This window comes from Dromaius novaehollandiae, chromosome 23 (genome assembly GCF_036370855.1).
Source record: "Dromaius novaehollandiae isolate bDroNov1 chromosome 23, bDroNov1.hap1, whole genome shotgun sequence".
Taxonomy (NCBI): Eukaryota; Metazoa; Chordata; class Aves; order Casuariiformes; family Dromaiidae; genus Dromaius; species Dromaius novaehollandiae.
In genome coordinates this window covers 3372877-3391356 of record NC_088120.1, presented here as the reverse complement: position 1 = coordinate 3391356, position 18480 = coordinate 3372877, and the positions used below count along the sequence as shown (strand labels likewise).

Sequence of the window (18480 nt, the reverse complement as noted above, 5' to 3'; positions counted from 1 at the left end):
AAAGTTACTGTACGATACAATTTACCAATATATTTCTGCACTGTTATATGTTTACGCTCCCATCAAGCCTCAAGAGAAGACGGAGGCTTCCTTTTAGCATTTCAGTACACAGCTAGACATCCAACACTAGGTTCCCTGTAAGAAGACCAGGAGTCTCTTGATCTTTCATCTGTAGATATGAAGAGACAAAGGTTGTTTTGAAGGGTTTAAGACAGAGCATGTTTACATGTCTAAAGTACGGACAGTCACTTCTGCAAAAGACAACAGGCTGGATAACTCCTTGTGACAGGCTTAAAAACAGAAGCCACCATGGATAAAGACTTCAGACTGATTCTAAAAGTTACATCACCTTTATGGATATCCACACAAAGACAATCAGGAGGTATTTCAAACCAGAAAGGCTGTTTTAAGAGAGAAATACAGCAGTAAGCAAGTGGCCATAGGCTCCTCACAAAGAAAGGGATCAGACTGAAATCTTCTTGAGAAAAAGAACCTCTAACCAGCAGGATGAGGTCCACCCAGGTCCTTCAGAAAGCTGTTAATGTTAGGGAAAGCAACTAACTGACAAGGAAATCACAGAAGTGAAAGGCTATTTTAAAGTATAGGAATCCTCAGTGATGGGTAAACATGCAAAAAGTTCTGTCACAGTCTGGAAACTGTCCTTAAAGAGAAAAATCTCTGAGCAATGTACAGTTCTGTAGCTTTTGAATTCTATCTGTTGAATAGGCATGAATGGTGAACACAAATCATCAACCTTATAAAAAAAATATAACAGTATAGTTCTATTATAGAACTAAGTTCTAATATAGAATATAATAGTTCACTGAACTAACTCTTCTGAAAAAAGGAGAAAGGAGCTTTAAGATTACTTATTCAATCTATGCTCTTTTCGTCAGGAAGAAAAACAGAGAGGCCTCTAAGGAATCTGAGATAACTAGGTCAAAAGGAACTATAACCACTGACTTTCTTTGTGTTCCGAAAAAGCTCAAGAACTTCTTAACTTTGAACTGATCGGTTCATGTAACTGAATGTAACTCCACAGAATCAAGCCTAATTCTGTGTGCTCAAAGAAATCTTAATTATGAAGACTCCCTGCAAAGTTGGAATACAAGCTTTAAATGCTGTTTGTCTTTGCTCTGCAGAGCAAATCTCACAGCAAAAGAGGCAACTGCTTTGGGAATATTTGTGAAAAGGATGAGAGGTCCTCACTTATTTCCTACTCTAAGGATTGGCTGCAGTCTTAAGCAATCCAAGACTTCTTACTCCAAACATTTCAATCACAATAAAATAAAGAAACAGAAGAATGAAAGAACTCAGAAATGAGTGAACTCAGCTGAAAAGCATGGAGTCCAACCAGCCACAGAAACAAGCAAGCAACAGACATGACAGAATAACTGTGTAGGAGGCTGTTTAGAGATTTATTAATCTCAATAAAGAACGTAACTCTTTCCCCCCCTCCTTCATTTTTCTAACACAGAATGTATGATGGAGAGTTTTATTGGATGAAACTTCACATCTGGTTCCAGAAGCACTGAAATCTGCTTTCTGTGATCATGCTCCCTCAGAGCCATTTTCAACTGGAGGTTTCATTTACCTGAAGCTGTATAGCGAACCTGTCGAACTGCTGTGTTTAATTTAATGTCCAACCCTTCTGCCAAGGCTACAGGCACACAGGAATATCCATTCCTCACAGTCAAGTGACTGCCTGTGAATTCAAAGTCATCATCCTAAAAGGAAGATGCATAAAATGAATCACATCATTCAATAGTGAATTATCAGCAACTTTACACAGTTACAAATCTTTTTCAAAAAAGATTTCAAGGGGTAAGCCTAAAATATTTGAAACCCCTTCCATTATTAGTCAAGTATCGGTACAGAAACTTTCAAGATAAGGTATTGTTAGAGATTGTTTCAGCACCAAAAGCTCTCTGGAATTCCACCTCCAAATAAAAATCATGTAAGAGATAGGTATCTCCACAGAAGCAGACAGCATTTAGAATTTAGAAATTGGTAACATACAGAAACTTCCATGAGAATGAAATAAATATAAGTTTTTAATATATTGCTGAAAATGAGCTACCTGGTCCCAGTGCTTCAGTGAAAGTGTAGATAGGGGTGTAGCATTAGCAAATTCTAGGTTGGCAAAATGCCAGTCAAGTATTTGCCTGTCCCTTGATGACAGATAAACATCACTAGAAAACAAATGTAATAGGAAAAAAAAACATTTAGTTTGCAAATGCATCACTTTTGAAAAATTTATTCACAATCTCTTATTTTGGTCCCTCCATTGTGAAGAGGCTAAAAACATGAACGCAAGCAGATTCTGCTTTAAACATTTGTACCTCCCTCATGAAAGCTGTAATTCTGGAGAGAAGCAAAGCAAAGGAAAAATACCATGAGTCTGTAAAACCCATATAAAAAAAACAACCTCCCCCCACCCCACCCCCCCCAAGAAAAAAAACCCACCACACAACAAATGGTAAAAATCTCTCTTACACTGCTTCTCCTCTCTACTCAGTAGATATTCTTTCTGCAGAAACTAATTAACATGGATATTTCAACTTTGGGTTAATAGCTGAGACCAACAATAAATACGGCAACCTTGACTTACACAACTCATGTGGGGCATTTTCAAAGAAGTGTGCATATGTAACATTCCAGGTGAAATTAGAAACTTAGCTTTAGAAATAAGAGTAAAGTAACAAGCAATGTCTTACGTAGCACATATCAAGGAACAGGCTAAAAAAAAACAAACAAACAAACAAACAAAAAAATCAAGCCTAGTCACACCAGCGCTGTGCATTCCTATGATCAGACATGACGTGCCAAAATATGCAGGTTATACACACTGTTTCTACAAGCAGCCAGTGCTCAAAAGGCCTACAGAGCCTGTATGCCAGGACAATTCTCAAGAAGAGCTCTGCGGCCAGCTTGCCTGCAGCACAGTAACACCACAAAGACACAGAGAAGTTGGTGGCAGACCAGGCTGAGCATCCTGCCAATGAGGACCTACTGGGCCTGCACAAAGATGTAACAGCTTCTGTTAGTGCAAACTACAGAATGGGCCCAGTACAAGTCAAGAAAGCACAGGACAGGGACACAGCATTTGAAAGAATAATACTAGCAAATATTTACAATGAAAAAACATGCATTTTTAGTCTTAGCTATGGAATCCTAAATAAAACAATCATTTAAATCTAAAATGGTATATGAAAGAACAGGGTATTCTCAAACTGAGACACTACAAGGAAAAGAAAACAAGAGATGTTCAGAGGGAAAGTGCAGAAGTATTCACATCACATAAACCTGACTTTTCGATCTTTCAACATGCCATCTTTTACTGGCTTTTCAAATCTCAAAGACGCCCTGAGATCGGATAATACTTACAGTAAGGGTGACTGCTGTAAAGCATCCTGACAAAGAACCACCTTTTGGTGTTCGAGTCACCTCTAAAACCGAGGAACATGAGTTCTAAAACTGAGGAAGTACGAACTTCTTGTGTGAACCTTCCTATCTTATGAGTTACCATAATAAGAAGAAAGCATACAATAGCATTTCTGAAACCCAATAAAACAGTTAAAAAAAAAAGTTAAAAAAAAAAAAACTGTTTCCCAGAGTATTCATTTTTATAGTTTGTATTCTTACCTTGGTGGATTGGCCTCAAGTTCTTGAAGCTTCTCTTCCAGCTTTCCTTGTGTTTCTGCCAATTCATCATACTCCTGATAAGATTAAAAGCTAATATTAGAATCAGTTTATGCTGAAAAGGATTTAGTGGCATCATGCAGACTCAGACTGGATCCAATCTTCAGTGAAATCAGTGGAAGACTCATGGGTTTCAGTGAGATTTAAGTCACGCTCTTTAGTTTTCAACATCTAATCAAGCATATTTTACACTTCTGCTATTCATTTATCCAGAAGCCCATGCCATACTGCAAAAAGATTAGTATGCTAATATTCCAGGAACCTAAACAGTCAAAGCTGAAGAACATGAGGATCCATTACAATTCTGGTATTTAAAGGGCCCCATAACACACAGTACATTGCACAAAATGTACTTCTGATTTCTCTATCAAAGGGTTATTACAATTTTTTAATGCTGAACATACAAAATTTTTACAAAGGTGAAGCAGGCATGCAAAAGGCAACAAAAACATGATCTAATTCAATTTTCCTTCAGAGATTTTTTTAAACATTGGTAGAACAATGTATATACACAACAAACATTTTCTTTGAAGGCAGAATAATTTGATTTGATGAGCACCCACAACAGAGACAAAAGCATAAAGCTGTTTTTTGGTGACAAAATAGAAAAGCTACTACCTTGAAGCATGTCATGTATGGAGATTTCACAAAATCCAATTATTAATACAGCCATTTAAAGGCTGTCATAATCAGCTGATTACAATCTTTGAACATCTATATGGAATACCCAAGAGCCAAGCACACAAGAAATTTCAGCTACTGTGTGTGGGGAAGTGGGGTGGGAGGCAGGGGAAATTTTACCCAGCTTTAAAACACTTCTTGGTACTATATGCAACAGTAAAAATCATTGCTAAAGGTTACAGACACAAACATTGTTTACATTAAAATTCCATGAGTTGGTTTTGGCTTCACTTTTTTGATAGCGAAAAGGGAAGAAAAAAAACACTCCATTTTACTGTAATAATATTTTTGCCATTAAGGTTAATGCTTCCTACTTTGAAGACATAAATCAATTCTTTTAAAAGCTCTTTGCTAGGGCCGTTTTGTGAATCCCAGAACTAAAGAAACATTTTCTTGAACAAAGGGCAACAGAAGACTTGCTTCTAGTTTCTTGAACAGGGTTTTTATCTACCTATTGCTATGCCGTATGATCTCAACATCCGACCATAAAAGTGGGATTCCTCAGCTAAATCTTGTCATATCCCTTGTTATCAAGGGAGACGAAGAAGAAGAGAGAGGGCAAACCTCATTCAGTCTAAAGTAAGTACCTAGGCAGCAGGACAAATGCCTCTAGCTCAGGAGCCTGTAATTTATCATTTGTAAAAGTAGATGAGATGAATCCTATTTCAAATGTCTGTGTTGTATAATCCATTTAACCAAGTAACAGAAAAGATCAAGAAACAACATCCTTAACTTTATGCAATTTTGTCCCTTAATGTTCAATTATTATATTGTCACACGGCAGAAACAGACTACTTGATCCAGATTTCTGAATGTAGAGTCCAGGACTCAGTTTCTCTGGTGACAAAGGACTGAAGGATGATCCAGTGATCAAAGGATAGTTGATTGGTACTAATATTAACAAATATTTTAATTGGTACTATTAATAATTCTTATTTTAAAGGACAAGTCTGTTTAAGGACATTGACCAATTAGAGTATACTTTCTCAGAATAGGATAATATGTCATTTACTTTATCTTTGCCTTTTCACATCGCTAACACTACTAAACGTTAAGAAAGCAGGAAGATCTGCAAGAGGGTAAAATATTGTACTAGAAGGTAACTGGAAGTCTGTTTTGTGAATATACCCAAAAGATATATCAGGTACACACAGATCAGGGGTTACAGATGAAGTCAGACTAGTGCCAGGCTCACTGCTGCTTTTAGAAACTGAGCCCCTTTTTCGGATTTATAAAAGACAATGCTTCTTTCCTCACTAAGTCTATCTTCTTCTCTTTGGAAATGTAGCAAAGGCAGAGAGAAGTATTCTTTCAGTTTATTTCATTGTAAGAACCTGGATCCCAACTAGGACCTAGCCAAGAGGGAAAACAAAACAAACACACATATTCCAGTCCAGTAAGATGCCAGATCTGGCAATACATATGATTAATGGGGGGGAGGAGGAGGAAGGGAAGGAGGGGAAGCTTTTCCAAAAGCTCAGTAAATATCCACAGAGCAGCCAAAACATGATGTTCCGCTTTCAATTAAATACAAGTATTTTCTGACATACCAGTAGCTGCAAAATGATCCCTGGTTCCATCTAACCAGAATGCCTTTCGTGATCATAGAAAAAACAGTTTTTGAGATTTCTTTAAGGCATCAACGTATACGTGATCAGAGGAGCACTAATTCTGCTTATCAGAACTGATCTTTGTCAACGGTAGTCTTTGGAAAGACAGAAGTCTTTATTCTGGAAACCACCATTTCTACCCTAGAGGAGCATCATACTCGTTAAATACAGATTCTATTTCCAGACTATTGTGAGACTCAGCAGTTAATGAAGTATGACCTACAATTTATCCTTCATCATGTGAAGGCTCTCTGACACGAGCTGGTAAAGACAGGAACCTAAGGTACTTAACGCTGTCCTATTATCAATATTACAACCCAGAGTTATCACCTATCATGTTCTCTGAGAACATTACTTCAGAGTGAGAGCTCCTGAAAACATTTATATTGGCAATTTCTATTTGGCTGCTCAAGTTTCAGAGACCATTGATTTAAGTGCTGTATATATGTCACCATTTACCTTGCACAGTGCAGTCAGATCTCTATGTTTGCTTTTCACAAGGAATTCTGCTGTAATATCCCGAGGTGGTTTCACTTCTGATGCTTCCTTGTACTGTTGATGGAGTTCTTTAATCTTCTCTTTTAAACTCACCATCTTTTTCAGGTGGAAGAGTGGAAGTGAGAAAGAAAGGAAGGTGGTGGTGGTGGTGGGGAACAGATTTCATGTAAGTTACTATGTAAAATGGATATTCATCTCAAATTGTGCCACTAATACTAAAGAGACTTCCTCTGTTTGTCAGATGTTACTTACATGCAGATCTACCTCCAAGAAACTCCAATAAACACCCCCTCCCCCAATAATATGGGGGAATTATAAAATTCCCCCATACAAAAATTACAAAATTCCTTGCAAATAGTTTACAATATAAGCACTGTCCTCAGACATTTTTCATCTGGAGAAACCTCTATGAGGAAGTAAAGACAGCTGTCTACCACAGCCAAAGCATTCTAGAGTAGGACTCCAGAGATGGCCTATAACACTTCCTACACTGCAAATGATAGATTTATTTAGTCATCATTTCCTCCAAATAACTCTAAAAATCCTTTGAAAGTCAGGTATTTCCACTAACAGTGGTAAGGAAAGTAGAACATTTTAAAACAAACTGACTAAAAGCTTCACTCGTAATCAGCATCTCTAAAGGAAGCTACTACACAACACTTTGATCATATCTGTCCTCTCCCTTTCTTTTCCCAGATCTGTTTTACAGCCTTTTGCCTAATCCCATTGTGCTTCTCTTCACATGGAGGGACGAAGTCCTCTTGCGCATAAGGAGGAAACTCCTATGACAATATGTAAAATCTCCACTTAAATAAATTCCTTCAAAAGAACATTTTTGCAATACTACTTATTGCCTTTTCTATAAAAAGTTAGATACTTTCTCTAATCAGTTTTCTTGTTTATTTCAGAGAAGAGAAAAAGGCTCTTAAAGGTTAGAAAAGTAGCATCAATGAAAATAGTTCTTTGGGACTCTTTTTGTCACAACAGTGCCTCTAGGCAGGCCTCAGATGAACAGAGATATTTAAGAACAGCATCAACGGCAACCTTCTTGTATTCTTCTGTGAAAGTGTTTGTACGTTTTACCACTATGTGCAGAGCACAATGCTAACCTCTTGTTCTGAATATCATCACTGGACAAGACCTGACCTTGTTAAGAAGATCTTTCAGCTCCTCCTGTGTTTTCACAATCTTTTTCCAGTGTTCAATCTGCTCATCCTTCACATGCTTCTCCTGCAATCTGGAAAAGGCAAGGAGTTAAGAGTCAGTTTCACCATGAAATCCTAGCAGTATTAAGAAAACTCATTATTGTAATCTAATGACCATAATGCAGTAAAGCACACCTCAAATGACATTTTAGTAAGTAGTAGTATAGCAACTAGAAAAATTAATAAAAGTTTCTGTAAATAAGGGATACTTGATTAGCTAAAGCAAAAACCTGGAGTTACCCGATATTATTAAAAAGCATATTACAAATGCCATTACCTTTCAAGTAGGGTAAGTGGGCTTTAGGTACATAAATGCATATTAAGTCAATTATCTACCATCATTTAGTGTATTATTCATTTTTCAGGGAACTTTAATGTTTGCTACTTTAACCAGCATCTATCTTTGTCATACTTTGCTAAAATAGATAGAAAATGCATATACGAATGAGAATCTAGCAAAGGTCAAACAGCTGTATTAACTGGGTAATGCTTACTCTAGAGGTATCATAATTGTTTCAGATTTCTTTTTGAAGTTTTTCCACAAAACAGGAAAGTCTACCATGAAGAGTGAAATCACTTACTGTATGACGACCTCCAGAGCCTGACCTAGGGAGACAGGCTTATTATTGAGAACATTAAAATCCAGCTGATGACTGAGGTAGGAGGTAGCTTCCAACAGACGATTGAATTCTTGCTCCACCATTTCGTCCTTCTCTTTTGGAACCTAGGAGACAAAAGAACAAACTTTCTTCTTAAAAATCTATTTATAATTAAAAAAAAAAAAGAAAAAAAGAAAACATTGTCGCCAAAGCTCAGAACCTCAGAGGACACTGGAGTAGTGGAGAAGAGATTTTGAAGAAAATCAGAGCAATGACACAGATTATCTTCTCTAGTGAAGTCATAATGCAAAGTAACACCTGGTAACTAAAACTCAAAATGCTTCCAATTCCTCAAATCAGAGCAAAGAGCAAGGTGCAGTGCAGATACATTCTTACAGTAGTGCTCACAAGTATCACTTGTCCTGAACTAGGGCAACACTTCAAAAGCACTTCAGTGAACAAAAGCAGCTGGGAACTAGCACTTGCAAAAAGAAATTTAACACTGTTGGCTCTCTCAAATGGCCAGACACCAAGGCCTGTACAACACAAAGGCACTTTGCCAGGATTTCTGACCAAAGAAATGGAAGAAAGAAGAACCGGCAAACCACAACCACAGCTAGCCCAGGCAGCCACAATGTCTTAGAAGGCTTGACATAGCTCAATGAAGCAGAGAAGCTCTTTGATGATTACTAACAAGAGCAAAAGGAGTTTGAAATGTGCTGTTCACAGAGATAACACTATTGCTATGTCCATATCAGACAGCTCTCTATCAATTATTACTCATCCTGAATTCAAAGCATACACTATGTGATTTGGAAGGCTGTATCCATATCTTACTACTCCAATAATTAGGAGTCTTCTTCCACTTTACAGCTGGCCACTCTGTAAGCATTTGTTCTTGTGCCAGTTGTCTTCTAGCTAATTAGATCTTTCTTCTTTGGTACTTTTCCAGACTAAAACACTGAGATTCAAAATTGATAGTCATCTCTCTTCTCAGGCTACATATTCATATGCACAACAAGCTAACTTTTCAGGCTGTCTATGCTAAGATACTCTCTCGATTCTTCCATTATTAGAGACACTCCCTTTCAAAATGCCTTCTTAGAATCACAGTGTTCTGCAGGCAATGTCTTACTGGACACTTACTGCACAATGAAACGAATTTCCCTATTTCTGATGGATCTACCTTTGTTAGGGCATCTTAAGTCTGAAAGGCTTCCCCCATCCCCTCCCCAGGTGCAAAATATATTAAAGGCTCAGCTACTAATAAACTAGCTTATTCCAAGGGAGGGAAAAAACCCACAACAAAAAGCAACAACAAAAGCTAGAGGTTAAACAGAGCAAACAGTTGTTTCAAAGAGGAGCAAGTGAGACAACTGCCTAATGAAAAAAAGTAATGTATTTGGAAGCCAGGCTGCTGTTTGCTCTTCCCCAACAATCTTAACTTCAGATTTGAGAGGTTTTAAGTTAAGAATTCACATGCAAAAACCAAGTTTTATAAGACTTAGCACAGATTTGCAGATTTGAGATATTACTACACTGACTAAAAGTGGACACACACTCTTCCTTCCTTTCATGGAAGTTCTCATACTAGATCAACAGGTTGATAACAAATATGCTACTTCTTTTTAAGATGTTTATGAAAAAAGTATCTGAAGTATCAGACTTACAGCTTGTCCATTTGCTTCATAAAGCGGGCATTTTTGTTTGATCTTAGCCAATTCCATGTTTACTTGTTTGCTGACCACAGCCATAGGATTCCCTCCTGGAAAACATTTTGTATAATTGAATATTTTTGTAAAGTTTGTCTGCAATTAAAATCAAAATTCCAGAGCAAAAACTATACAAAGACTGTAAACGTATTAACTTCAGCACAAAACGCATTCACGTGAAGCGGTATAAGACTGCCAAAGGTCTACTTTGGCAGCAATTCTTGCAACAATGTCATGAAAAAAAATCCCTGTCCATGAATACTTAAAGAGTGCTATGTAAAAGGGGGTGATTATAAAAGCAGAGTCCTAGTGTGGCAGCAACCTTAGGACAGAGAGTTAGTTTATAGTTATAAACGTATCTTCAAAAGGCTTAAGAGCAGAGTGGCTGAAGAGCCAAGGAAAGTTCCCACAGCTGCAGAGTAACTTTGGGAGCTCTTGAAAGTGGTGACATGGAGATGGAATCTAAGGAATTAAGCCCCTAAAGATTTAGGGAAACACCAGCAAGTGACACAAGTGAATATGACATATGAAGATGAACCATGTAGGCTGACTATACATGGAAAATATAAAACCAAACAGATTAGAACTGTAGAAACCATTCCATGTAGAAACATGAGAAAGGCAGAAAGCAATCAACTTTATTCATTCAGAAATAAGAAATAAATTCACTGAAAATAAAAGCTTTTCTGTAAATATGGCAGAGGAAAGGAAAAGAGCAGACAGAAAGGGAGAAGTGCTTCCTGAGCTACAAAAATGTTTGAAGAAAAATGCGAAGGAGACGTAGCATAGATTTCATCTATAAGAACAACTTTGGGAAGTTTTTAGGATCTAGCTTAGTAACTCTTGATTCTGAAATCCAATCAAATAGGACCTTTAGTTCAAAATACAGAAGAAGGTTCAGCCTACTGGACAAGTAGCATCGCGTTTGAAGGAGGTCCAAACGAGTTCAAGTGTTTCAAGTTCAACAACCTGGAAGGTACTGGCCAACTGAATTTGTTTTTTCCACAATTTACTTTCAAAAGAAAATTGTGACAAAAACAGAAAAGATTCCGTATCTTCAGTCTTTCACCTTCCAGAACCACAACTCCTGCCTCAGTAGTCCTCATTCCTTACGTCCCTTCCAGGTTCAGAAATATGAAAGATGTCCTTCAAACGGTCTCCTTCAATACAGGACTCCTCGATTCCTTCTCCATAGCATATGCTACCTTATTCAATGCAAAGGGTAGATTATTTTGGGAAGGAAACACCCATGATGAATTAAATATAAAAATAATAGAGTCTTTGGCTAGGCAACCTTAAAGCTGGGATTGTACAATTTCAATACTCTTTGGCTGGAAAGAGTTTTTGTTAAGTAATTTAATCAAGAATATAAAATCAGGTAGACGCCACATGGGATGTCGAGCTTTGGTAGTCAGCAGAACTTTGCTGGATTTTATCATTTCACTGCACTACTGAATAGTATTCCACATTAAATATCTGCACCTTCTTAATAGAGTAAGAAGTATCAATAATTGACATCATCCAATAAAACAGCATTAAGCAGGGAAGAAATACGGCTTGCTTGGCATTAATTTTACAACTGTTTTTGAAATCATTTAGAGAAACGATTTTCGGGTTCAAATCTTGATTTTAACAGGGGTTTCCCTTTAGAATGGCTCTTCATCCCCTTCTTTTTACTGTAAATGTAAGAAGTCATATCCTATCTCCTTGGCATTTGTCTCATCTTTTAACTTTGCTATTTCCTTATCGGCCTCTTTGCTACTTAACTAATCTCCTCACTACTTCTTACCTCTCCATATTCAATTGCAGCTCCAAAATACTTTGGGAGATTCAAGAGAACAATTAAAACAGGGTTACCTACCAACTCAGTCCTCAGACTTGAGATCAGAGGCTACTGGCAGCTGGGTAAAGCAGCTTTGGAAAGACTTGCTCAGCTAGTGCAGTGAATCCAGTTCAGATACCATATTACAAGAATCAGGCAAAGAAGCAAAAACACATGCAAAAAGATAGCATGCCAGGGAAACAGCAAGAAATTCCACTAAGCATGAGCAAATGATATAAAATGCATCACAACATTTGATGATATGACAAGCACCTACAGGATTTCAGTGATTAGTGAGAAGTAGAGCAACAACAAAAAATCCCATCTTCTCTTGTGGGCTAATATCTATTATAAAGATTCAATGATGAAATAAAACTAACTAACAAAGAGGCCAAACTAGAGTGTCAATTTTAGATAGTTAAGAACCTCAATTACTTTGACTGTGAAAGGAAACGGTGTAAGATTTCAGACTTGTGATAGCTTGACCCACAATTTTCCTCTCCCTTCCTTTTTATTTTGGATGACTCACCGAGTCCTGTTACCACCATTGCTCCTAGATCAGCAACGTAGTTCCCTTTGCGAAACGTAGCAACTCTTCCCCCTACCCGGTCCTTTTGAAAGCACAATATGTTAGAATTGAGGCAACATTCAGCAATATAGCTCACTTAAGTCAGTACTGAAAAGCTTCTACAGAACATGGATAAGAATTCTCATAGTCAGAGGTCCAATAAACAGAATATACACTTTTCTAACTACCCCTACAAATGAACACCTGGCTCAATTATTTGCCTAAGAAAGACCAAAATGTTTAAGTTGCATTAAAAAAACCCACAAGCCATCTAAACTGATGTAGAAGAGATTTAAACATACCTACAGCAGGATCTCCTGTAATTCAAAGAACCACTCTTGACTGCCATGTTAAATTATATTTTAGATTTAGTCCTTCCGCTTTCTACCGCAATTCCAATAGCTATATTGGAAATGATTCAAGTGTAGAAAAGTTCAAGTGTTGCAAAAACTAAATTTTAGTGTTAAAGATCGGCCAACTTTTCCCACTTACTCTCCACAGAAGTGTCAGCTATCAATCAATAAGATAACCACAAAGAAATGGCCCATTTTAGAAGCAGGAAAAAAATGCTTGATTCCTGACACATACTATTGGCATTTATAGATGCCCCCCTCTTTTCCTAACACTTTAACCTTCAAAAGAAAAAAATAAGTCCTTCTTTCCCTATTCTCAATCCAGCTAGCAGGTTGGTATCTGAGCAAAATACCAATAAAAAAATACAAGACAAATTTTCCAGACAGCTACCAATTCATATAATTACTAGAAATCTGAAGTCACAGTTTAAATTAGCAATTCAGAAGTATATAAGCATTATAAATAGACAAAAAATTACAAAGATGAGTGGATGCAAAAGAAAGATCAACTACCATCTGAATCACTGAAATCATAAAAAAGATAGTTTTTAAAAAACTGACTACCAAAAACAAGCAGCAGTCCAGAGAAAAATGACTGAAAAGAGATTTGCAAGTTATTCTAAAATAGACTACCAGATTTACACATAGGTTTTAAGAATTGCTATCTTCAGATGCACAAAACAAAACTCAGATTACAGCATGAATTTCTTTCTTCCAGCTAAAACACAACACATTCAGGTGAGGAAAAGAGTCTTCGGCCATTAGACTCTAATGCAAGTATTCTAAATTTGTGTTCTACTTAGCTCTAGTGGTACGTAACCCATGAAACAGAGCCAGCAGCTGTCACTACCTATCGACAACAGTAGCAGCTAGCAAAAAGGAAATGTCTGAAACATTAATCTGTATAAGTTTTTATTAAAGTAATCTGTGTGAGAAATGGCAGAAGCTAACACATATACCAAATGAAGTCAAGAAGTAAAATAGAAGGTAAATCCCAACTTAAATACTCAGTGGATTTATTTATTTAAAATGAGTACCAAGAAGTCTTCAAACAATTAGATTATATAAAAAAAAAAAAAAAAAAAGAACTTAAAAAGAAAGTTTGCTTATTGTGACACCAGTAGTATCTCAACACTGGAAAAAGAATCACCTATTTCATGCACAACTAGCTATATCTCTATACAACTTTAACAACTATGTTAAGCACACAGTAGTAAACATGAGAAAAAATGCAGACTGTTAAAAGGTGAAAAAAAAAAAACCCGTTTGACAACATAAGGAAGGAGAAGATAACATTGGTGAAAATTCCAAACAATAATTCCATTTAATGGGTGAGTCTGTGAAATAAACTTGTATTTTACTTCTCATTGAAAAAATAGTTCCTAATCATGAAAAGAAGAAGATTCTAGCGTATTACTGGTGTGAGTATACAGTCCTTCTCTGACAAAGTATTAGCCAACTACCAATGCAAACAGATACACCTGTTTGCTAGCGAGACAGGTTTACGTGCCCAGCAACACATTCCAGCTGGCTGTGACTACACACAAAAGTTTTATCGTCTTTGGGCATGCTGTTGGGATACTTAGCCTTAACCCTAGCACTGAATACAGTTACCGGTTAAGTTTCCGGAAAGAAGTAAAATAGCACAGAAGCTTCATACCCTGGCTTCCAGAACTGTGACATCCATCCCAAAACTCTGTAGCTGGCGAGCTGCTGCCAACCCAGAGACTCCAGAACCTATAATGATCACCTTTCCGGTCTTCTTGGCTAAAGAAAGGAAAAAAATATGTTACAGGCTATATACGTGCATTAGTACGATTTAAGGAGTCAAGCTAAAACTGAATCTAAGAGATAAAGAATAAAAAGCAGATTCCTTCTCATCAGAAGAAAACTTAAAACTTAAAAGAAATAGCCACAAAAAGACTATTTAAAATAAATAGGCACATAATATGGTAACAGTAAATCACTTCAACAATATTTCTTAGTGAACACAGGTATAAGAAAAACGGGCCAGTAGCACATCTGTGACAAGGAAGAAAACAGGAGAAAAATACTTCTGAAGGACAATTTTTTTTGAAAGAATTGATTCTCATTAATTAGTGTGGGACATAATATCACAATTTTATTTCCTCCTGCCTCAAAAGAATAAAATCTTGAAAGCTCGATCAAGGTATTCATCAGTATTATTCATTCATCAGCATCTCTAAATGCTGCAGGGACACTGAAATAGGGCAAGTTTAACAGTCTTAGAAAGTCTCTGCTCCCTTAAAGTTAGGAATCACAGCATGTGTAAACTTTTATACTTTTATGTAACTGCTGTTAATGTTATCTAAATCCCTTTTAGTAGGGGAAAACTAACTTCATGACCATCCACTCATTTGGCACCTGTCAATGACCACTCAGCTTTACAGAACTTAGAGGCACTCTCTGCATTACAAAGTAGCAGAAACTGAAAACAAAAAGCCCACTTAAGTTGTTCAATACTGGATTAGGGAGAAAGATAGACTCACAGAAGAGTCTCCAAAAGGAGAAGCAATGACCAACACCTTGAAAGCTGGTCCTTTAAGCCCCTATCTACCAAAAAAAAAAAAAAAAAAAAAAAAAAAAAAAAAAAAAGCCCTGATTGTACTCAATTTATATTCAAGTTATTTGTAATAGATAAAACAGGCAACACACCAGGACCACAGTATAGATAGCTGAGAGGTCCCACAGGAGTTTGCTGAGGTCACACTGATCGAAACTAACAGCTCTGAAGGACCCACACTGACTATGCACTTGGGAGATACTGCATTTTGTTCCAGATGAGACCACTGGCCCTTTATGCAAAGCATCTCAGCCCCCATTATGCAAGTAACAGTGAACAGATGAAGTTACCCTATTACAACAGGTTTAGCCCTAAGCTTCGGGCAAGGGAACAAGCTCCCTCCTTTCCTCAAAAAGGGGTCACCTTAAATAGCCCCAATTTTCAAAAGAAAATAATTTGCCTATGAGGCTAGATGTTTGATTTCCAAGGAAACTGCCATCATGAACTAATAGCAGGAAAAAGCCACCATCCGTATAGAAAACGTGGAATGTAAAGAACGAACTGTCCTTTATATCCCATGTGCAGAGAATGTGGAAGAGCACGTCTAATGCTTGCCACAGGGACAAACAGGCTCAGTTCAGAATTCATGCACTGAATGCAAAACATTGAGTTTTGTAAGTATAGTTAGCATAGGAAGTTCTTAAGAGTTTGTCCCACCATATCACAGCAATTGTTTATGCATAGTCAGCATTTTTTTACTCAGCCACTTCTTCACCAGGCCTAAAGACAGACAAGTTCAGCAATTGTAAAATTCGAGTATTATATAAGCACATAACAGAATTAAGTGCAGTATGGTGAGGTTTTTCTATCTTCTGTTATTCAAATGAGGAACAAGGATAATTCATTAGACAATGACAGCTACTGAACTATCTACAGAAGATCTTCAAATGTTTTAAGTAATATACCTTGGGACTGAAATACATGGCTCCCCACCCCAAAATGGAAAACAAACACCTAGCCAGATGGTGTTCTAGCCTTTACGATTCTCGCAGTACCATAATGCAAAATTAAAACCAATTTTTAACATTCTTACTTGGAAGTGGCTTCACTCTTTTGTAGATACCAAAGTTGATTAGACCATGCCGCTCTAGATAGCTGTGTACTCTGTGGACTAGCACTGTATCACCTAAAAGAAATTGTAATGTTTCTTAATTATTCTCTATGGTAGGCAGTGCATGACTACTGAAAACATTCACAGGCAAGTGTGACACAGCAGTAACACAATGAAGTCACATGGAACACATCCCTTTTTCCACCCCCAGGTCCCTTACTGAACAATCCACCTTCCTGAAGAAGGAAAACAACCATCTGTTCCTTTGCTATACTAGAGTTTTGAATATTTCCTCAAAAGCAATACAGGACATTAAACACTTCTATTTATCTACTGCAGAAGAACATATCATCTGAATTCTGACTATAGAAATCTGTAAATCTAACCTGAGAACTGTAATGCCTACTTACTAGTACCACACTGACCCACTGGTGGGGTACTGAATTCCCACTTTTTTTTTTTTTAATAAATACCAATATTTCACTATTTGGCAATATTTGACTGCTTTCATTTCAGCACTAGTTTCCTTTTCTGATTACTCTTTCCTTATAGGTCCTCTCCATCTTTTTCCAATTAGGGTCTTTTTCAAGAAGGCTGAAAAGTTCTATGTTTGCAAGCAGTAACACTTCACTCTTGCATTGCCTTTAGTCATGGCCACTCTCTCTTCAAGCCTTCTGTAACTTTTCAATGTAGCCCAGAAACCTTATGAAACTCACAACTGCAAACCACCATAAAGTTGGATCAAACTTTAAAAAGATGTATGTGAACTCATTTGCAAGAAGCTACCATGACAACCATCTTTTTACTAGCTTTTGTAATTTCTGCTATAGATGCATTTCTTTGACAGAGGAATGAAATCCAACAAACCTGAAACATCAACATACTGCACTATTCCATTCATGGGGATATTATCAACTGCAAATTGATTTATCACAAGTAGCCTAAAGAAAATTCTCCTGCTGCATATTCCATGCTGGTCTGAGCATATCTCCATATACTCATTTTATACTCAAAGTTCCACTAACAAAAGGACTTACTGAAGTCTTCTCTCGACTTCGAGAAGCTTTTGCCCCAAGTGAAACTGAATAGCAATGAGAAGTATAGTATAGTATAATTTTAGCAGTAAAATAGTTAACTTACTATTATAAGGTGCTTCTAACTGTTGGATAGTTGCCTCAAATGTCAACTGAATCTTTGGGTTATCCAACCAAAGTTGCAGCTGTATTTAAACAAACAATAGGACATATTAAGCAATACAGAAAGAAGTTTCCCATGCGCTTGTTTGTTATCAAACACTGTTAGGAGATGAAACTCTGCAACAACTTAAAGTTTCCGTGGTGCTATCCAACCTGCATTAATTATGACTGATTTTATAATCAGGAATCAAGGAACAAGAGATACAAAATGGAAGTGCCAGAAGGCTTACATGTAGTTTTCCTTCCATTTGCATGGTGCACTCGATGGTTTAATCGGGCATTTCCCAACATCTGACTTTGCAGCATCAAATTTTAAGGTTTTTTTGTAAAACCTATGGTAGTACTCACCATCTGATGAAGTGTATTTATCTTAGACCTTTAATCATCTAACTCATCTTCACTGAAATAACAGACTAACACTGAATATGTTGGCCACATACACACGAAAAAGAGCATCTGGAGGACAGTTACACTCCCCCAAAAATGAAGCAGTCAGAGGCTAGAACTATCTGCAATTTTAATTATGCCATTTCATGCTAGAAAGAATCAGAGAATGACAGAATCAGAACAGTTTTCCCCAGAAGAACTCCTACTTCATAGCATGGAAGGTGACAGTTAATGAACAACATTTTACTGCTCAATGCTTAGCTCTAGACCATACATAGTATATCTTCACTATGTTACACTCCAGAATTTCTTTGGGTACTTCTCTACAATTGCACTACTGAACTTCATAGTTCCTCAGAGATAATAAAAGAAATGGAGACAATACAGTTATAACATAGAAGAAAGATTAAGAAAGAATTTTCATAGTATTTGGAGCCTATCTGAGGCAAATCTGATTTTTAGCATATACCTGTTTTGTTCTCTATTCCTTTCCAAGTAATTTTTAATTATTT

At 37.0% G+C, this 18480-nt stretch overlaps 1 protein-coding gene across 2 annotated transcripts in view; it reads right to left on the bottom strand.

The window, feature by feature from the left end:
• KDM1A (lysine demethylase 1A) overlaps positions 1–18480 on the bottom strand; it is a 49236-nt gene that overhangs the window by 12582 nt on the left and 18174 nt on the right. For both annotated transcript variants that reach the window (XM_026102485.2, XM_026102486.2), the window contains 11 exons: positions 17526–17604; positions 16368–16460; positions 14411–14517; positions 12359–12440; positions 9966–10060; positions 8278–8420; positions 7638–7728; positions 6453–6587; positions 3646–3719; positions 2081–2192; positions 1595–1727 (listed from right to left, as the gene is read on the bottom strand). In XM_026102485.2, the coding sequence (XP_025958270.2) occupies positions 1595–1727; positions 2081–2192; positions 3646–3719; positions 6453–6587; positions 7638–7728; positions 8278–8420; positions 9966–10060; positions 12359–12440; positions 14411–14517; positions 16368–16460; positions 17526–17604 (1144 nt within the window). The remainder of the gene's footprint in view (positions 1–1594; positions 1728–2080; positions 2193–3645; positions 3720–6452; positions 6588–7637; positions 7729–8277; positions 8421–9965; positions 10061–12358; positions 12441–14410; positions 14518–16367; positions 16461–17525; positions 17605–18480) is intronic.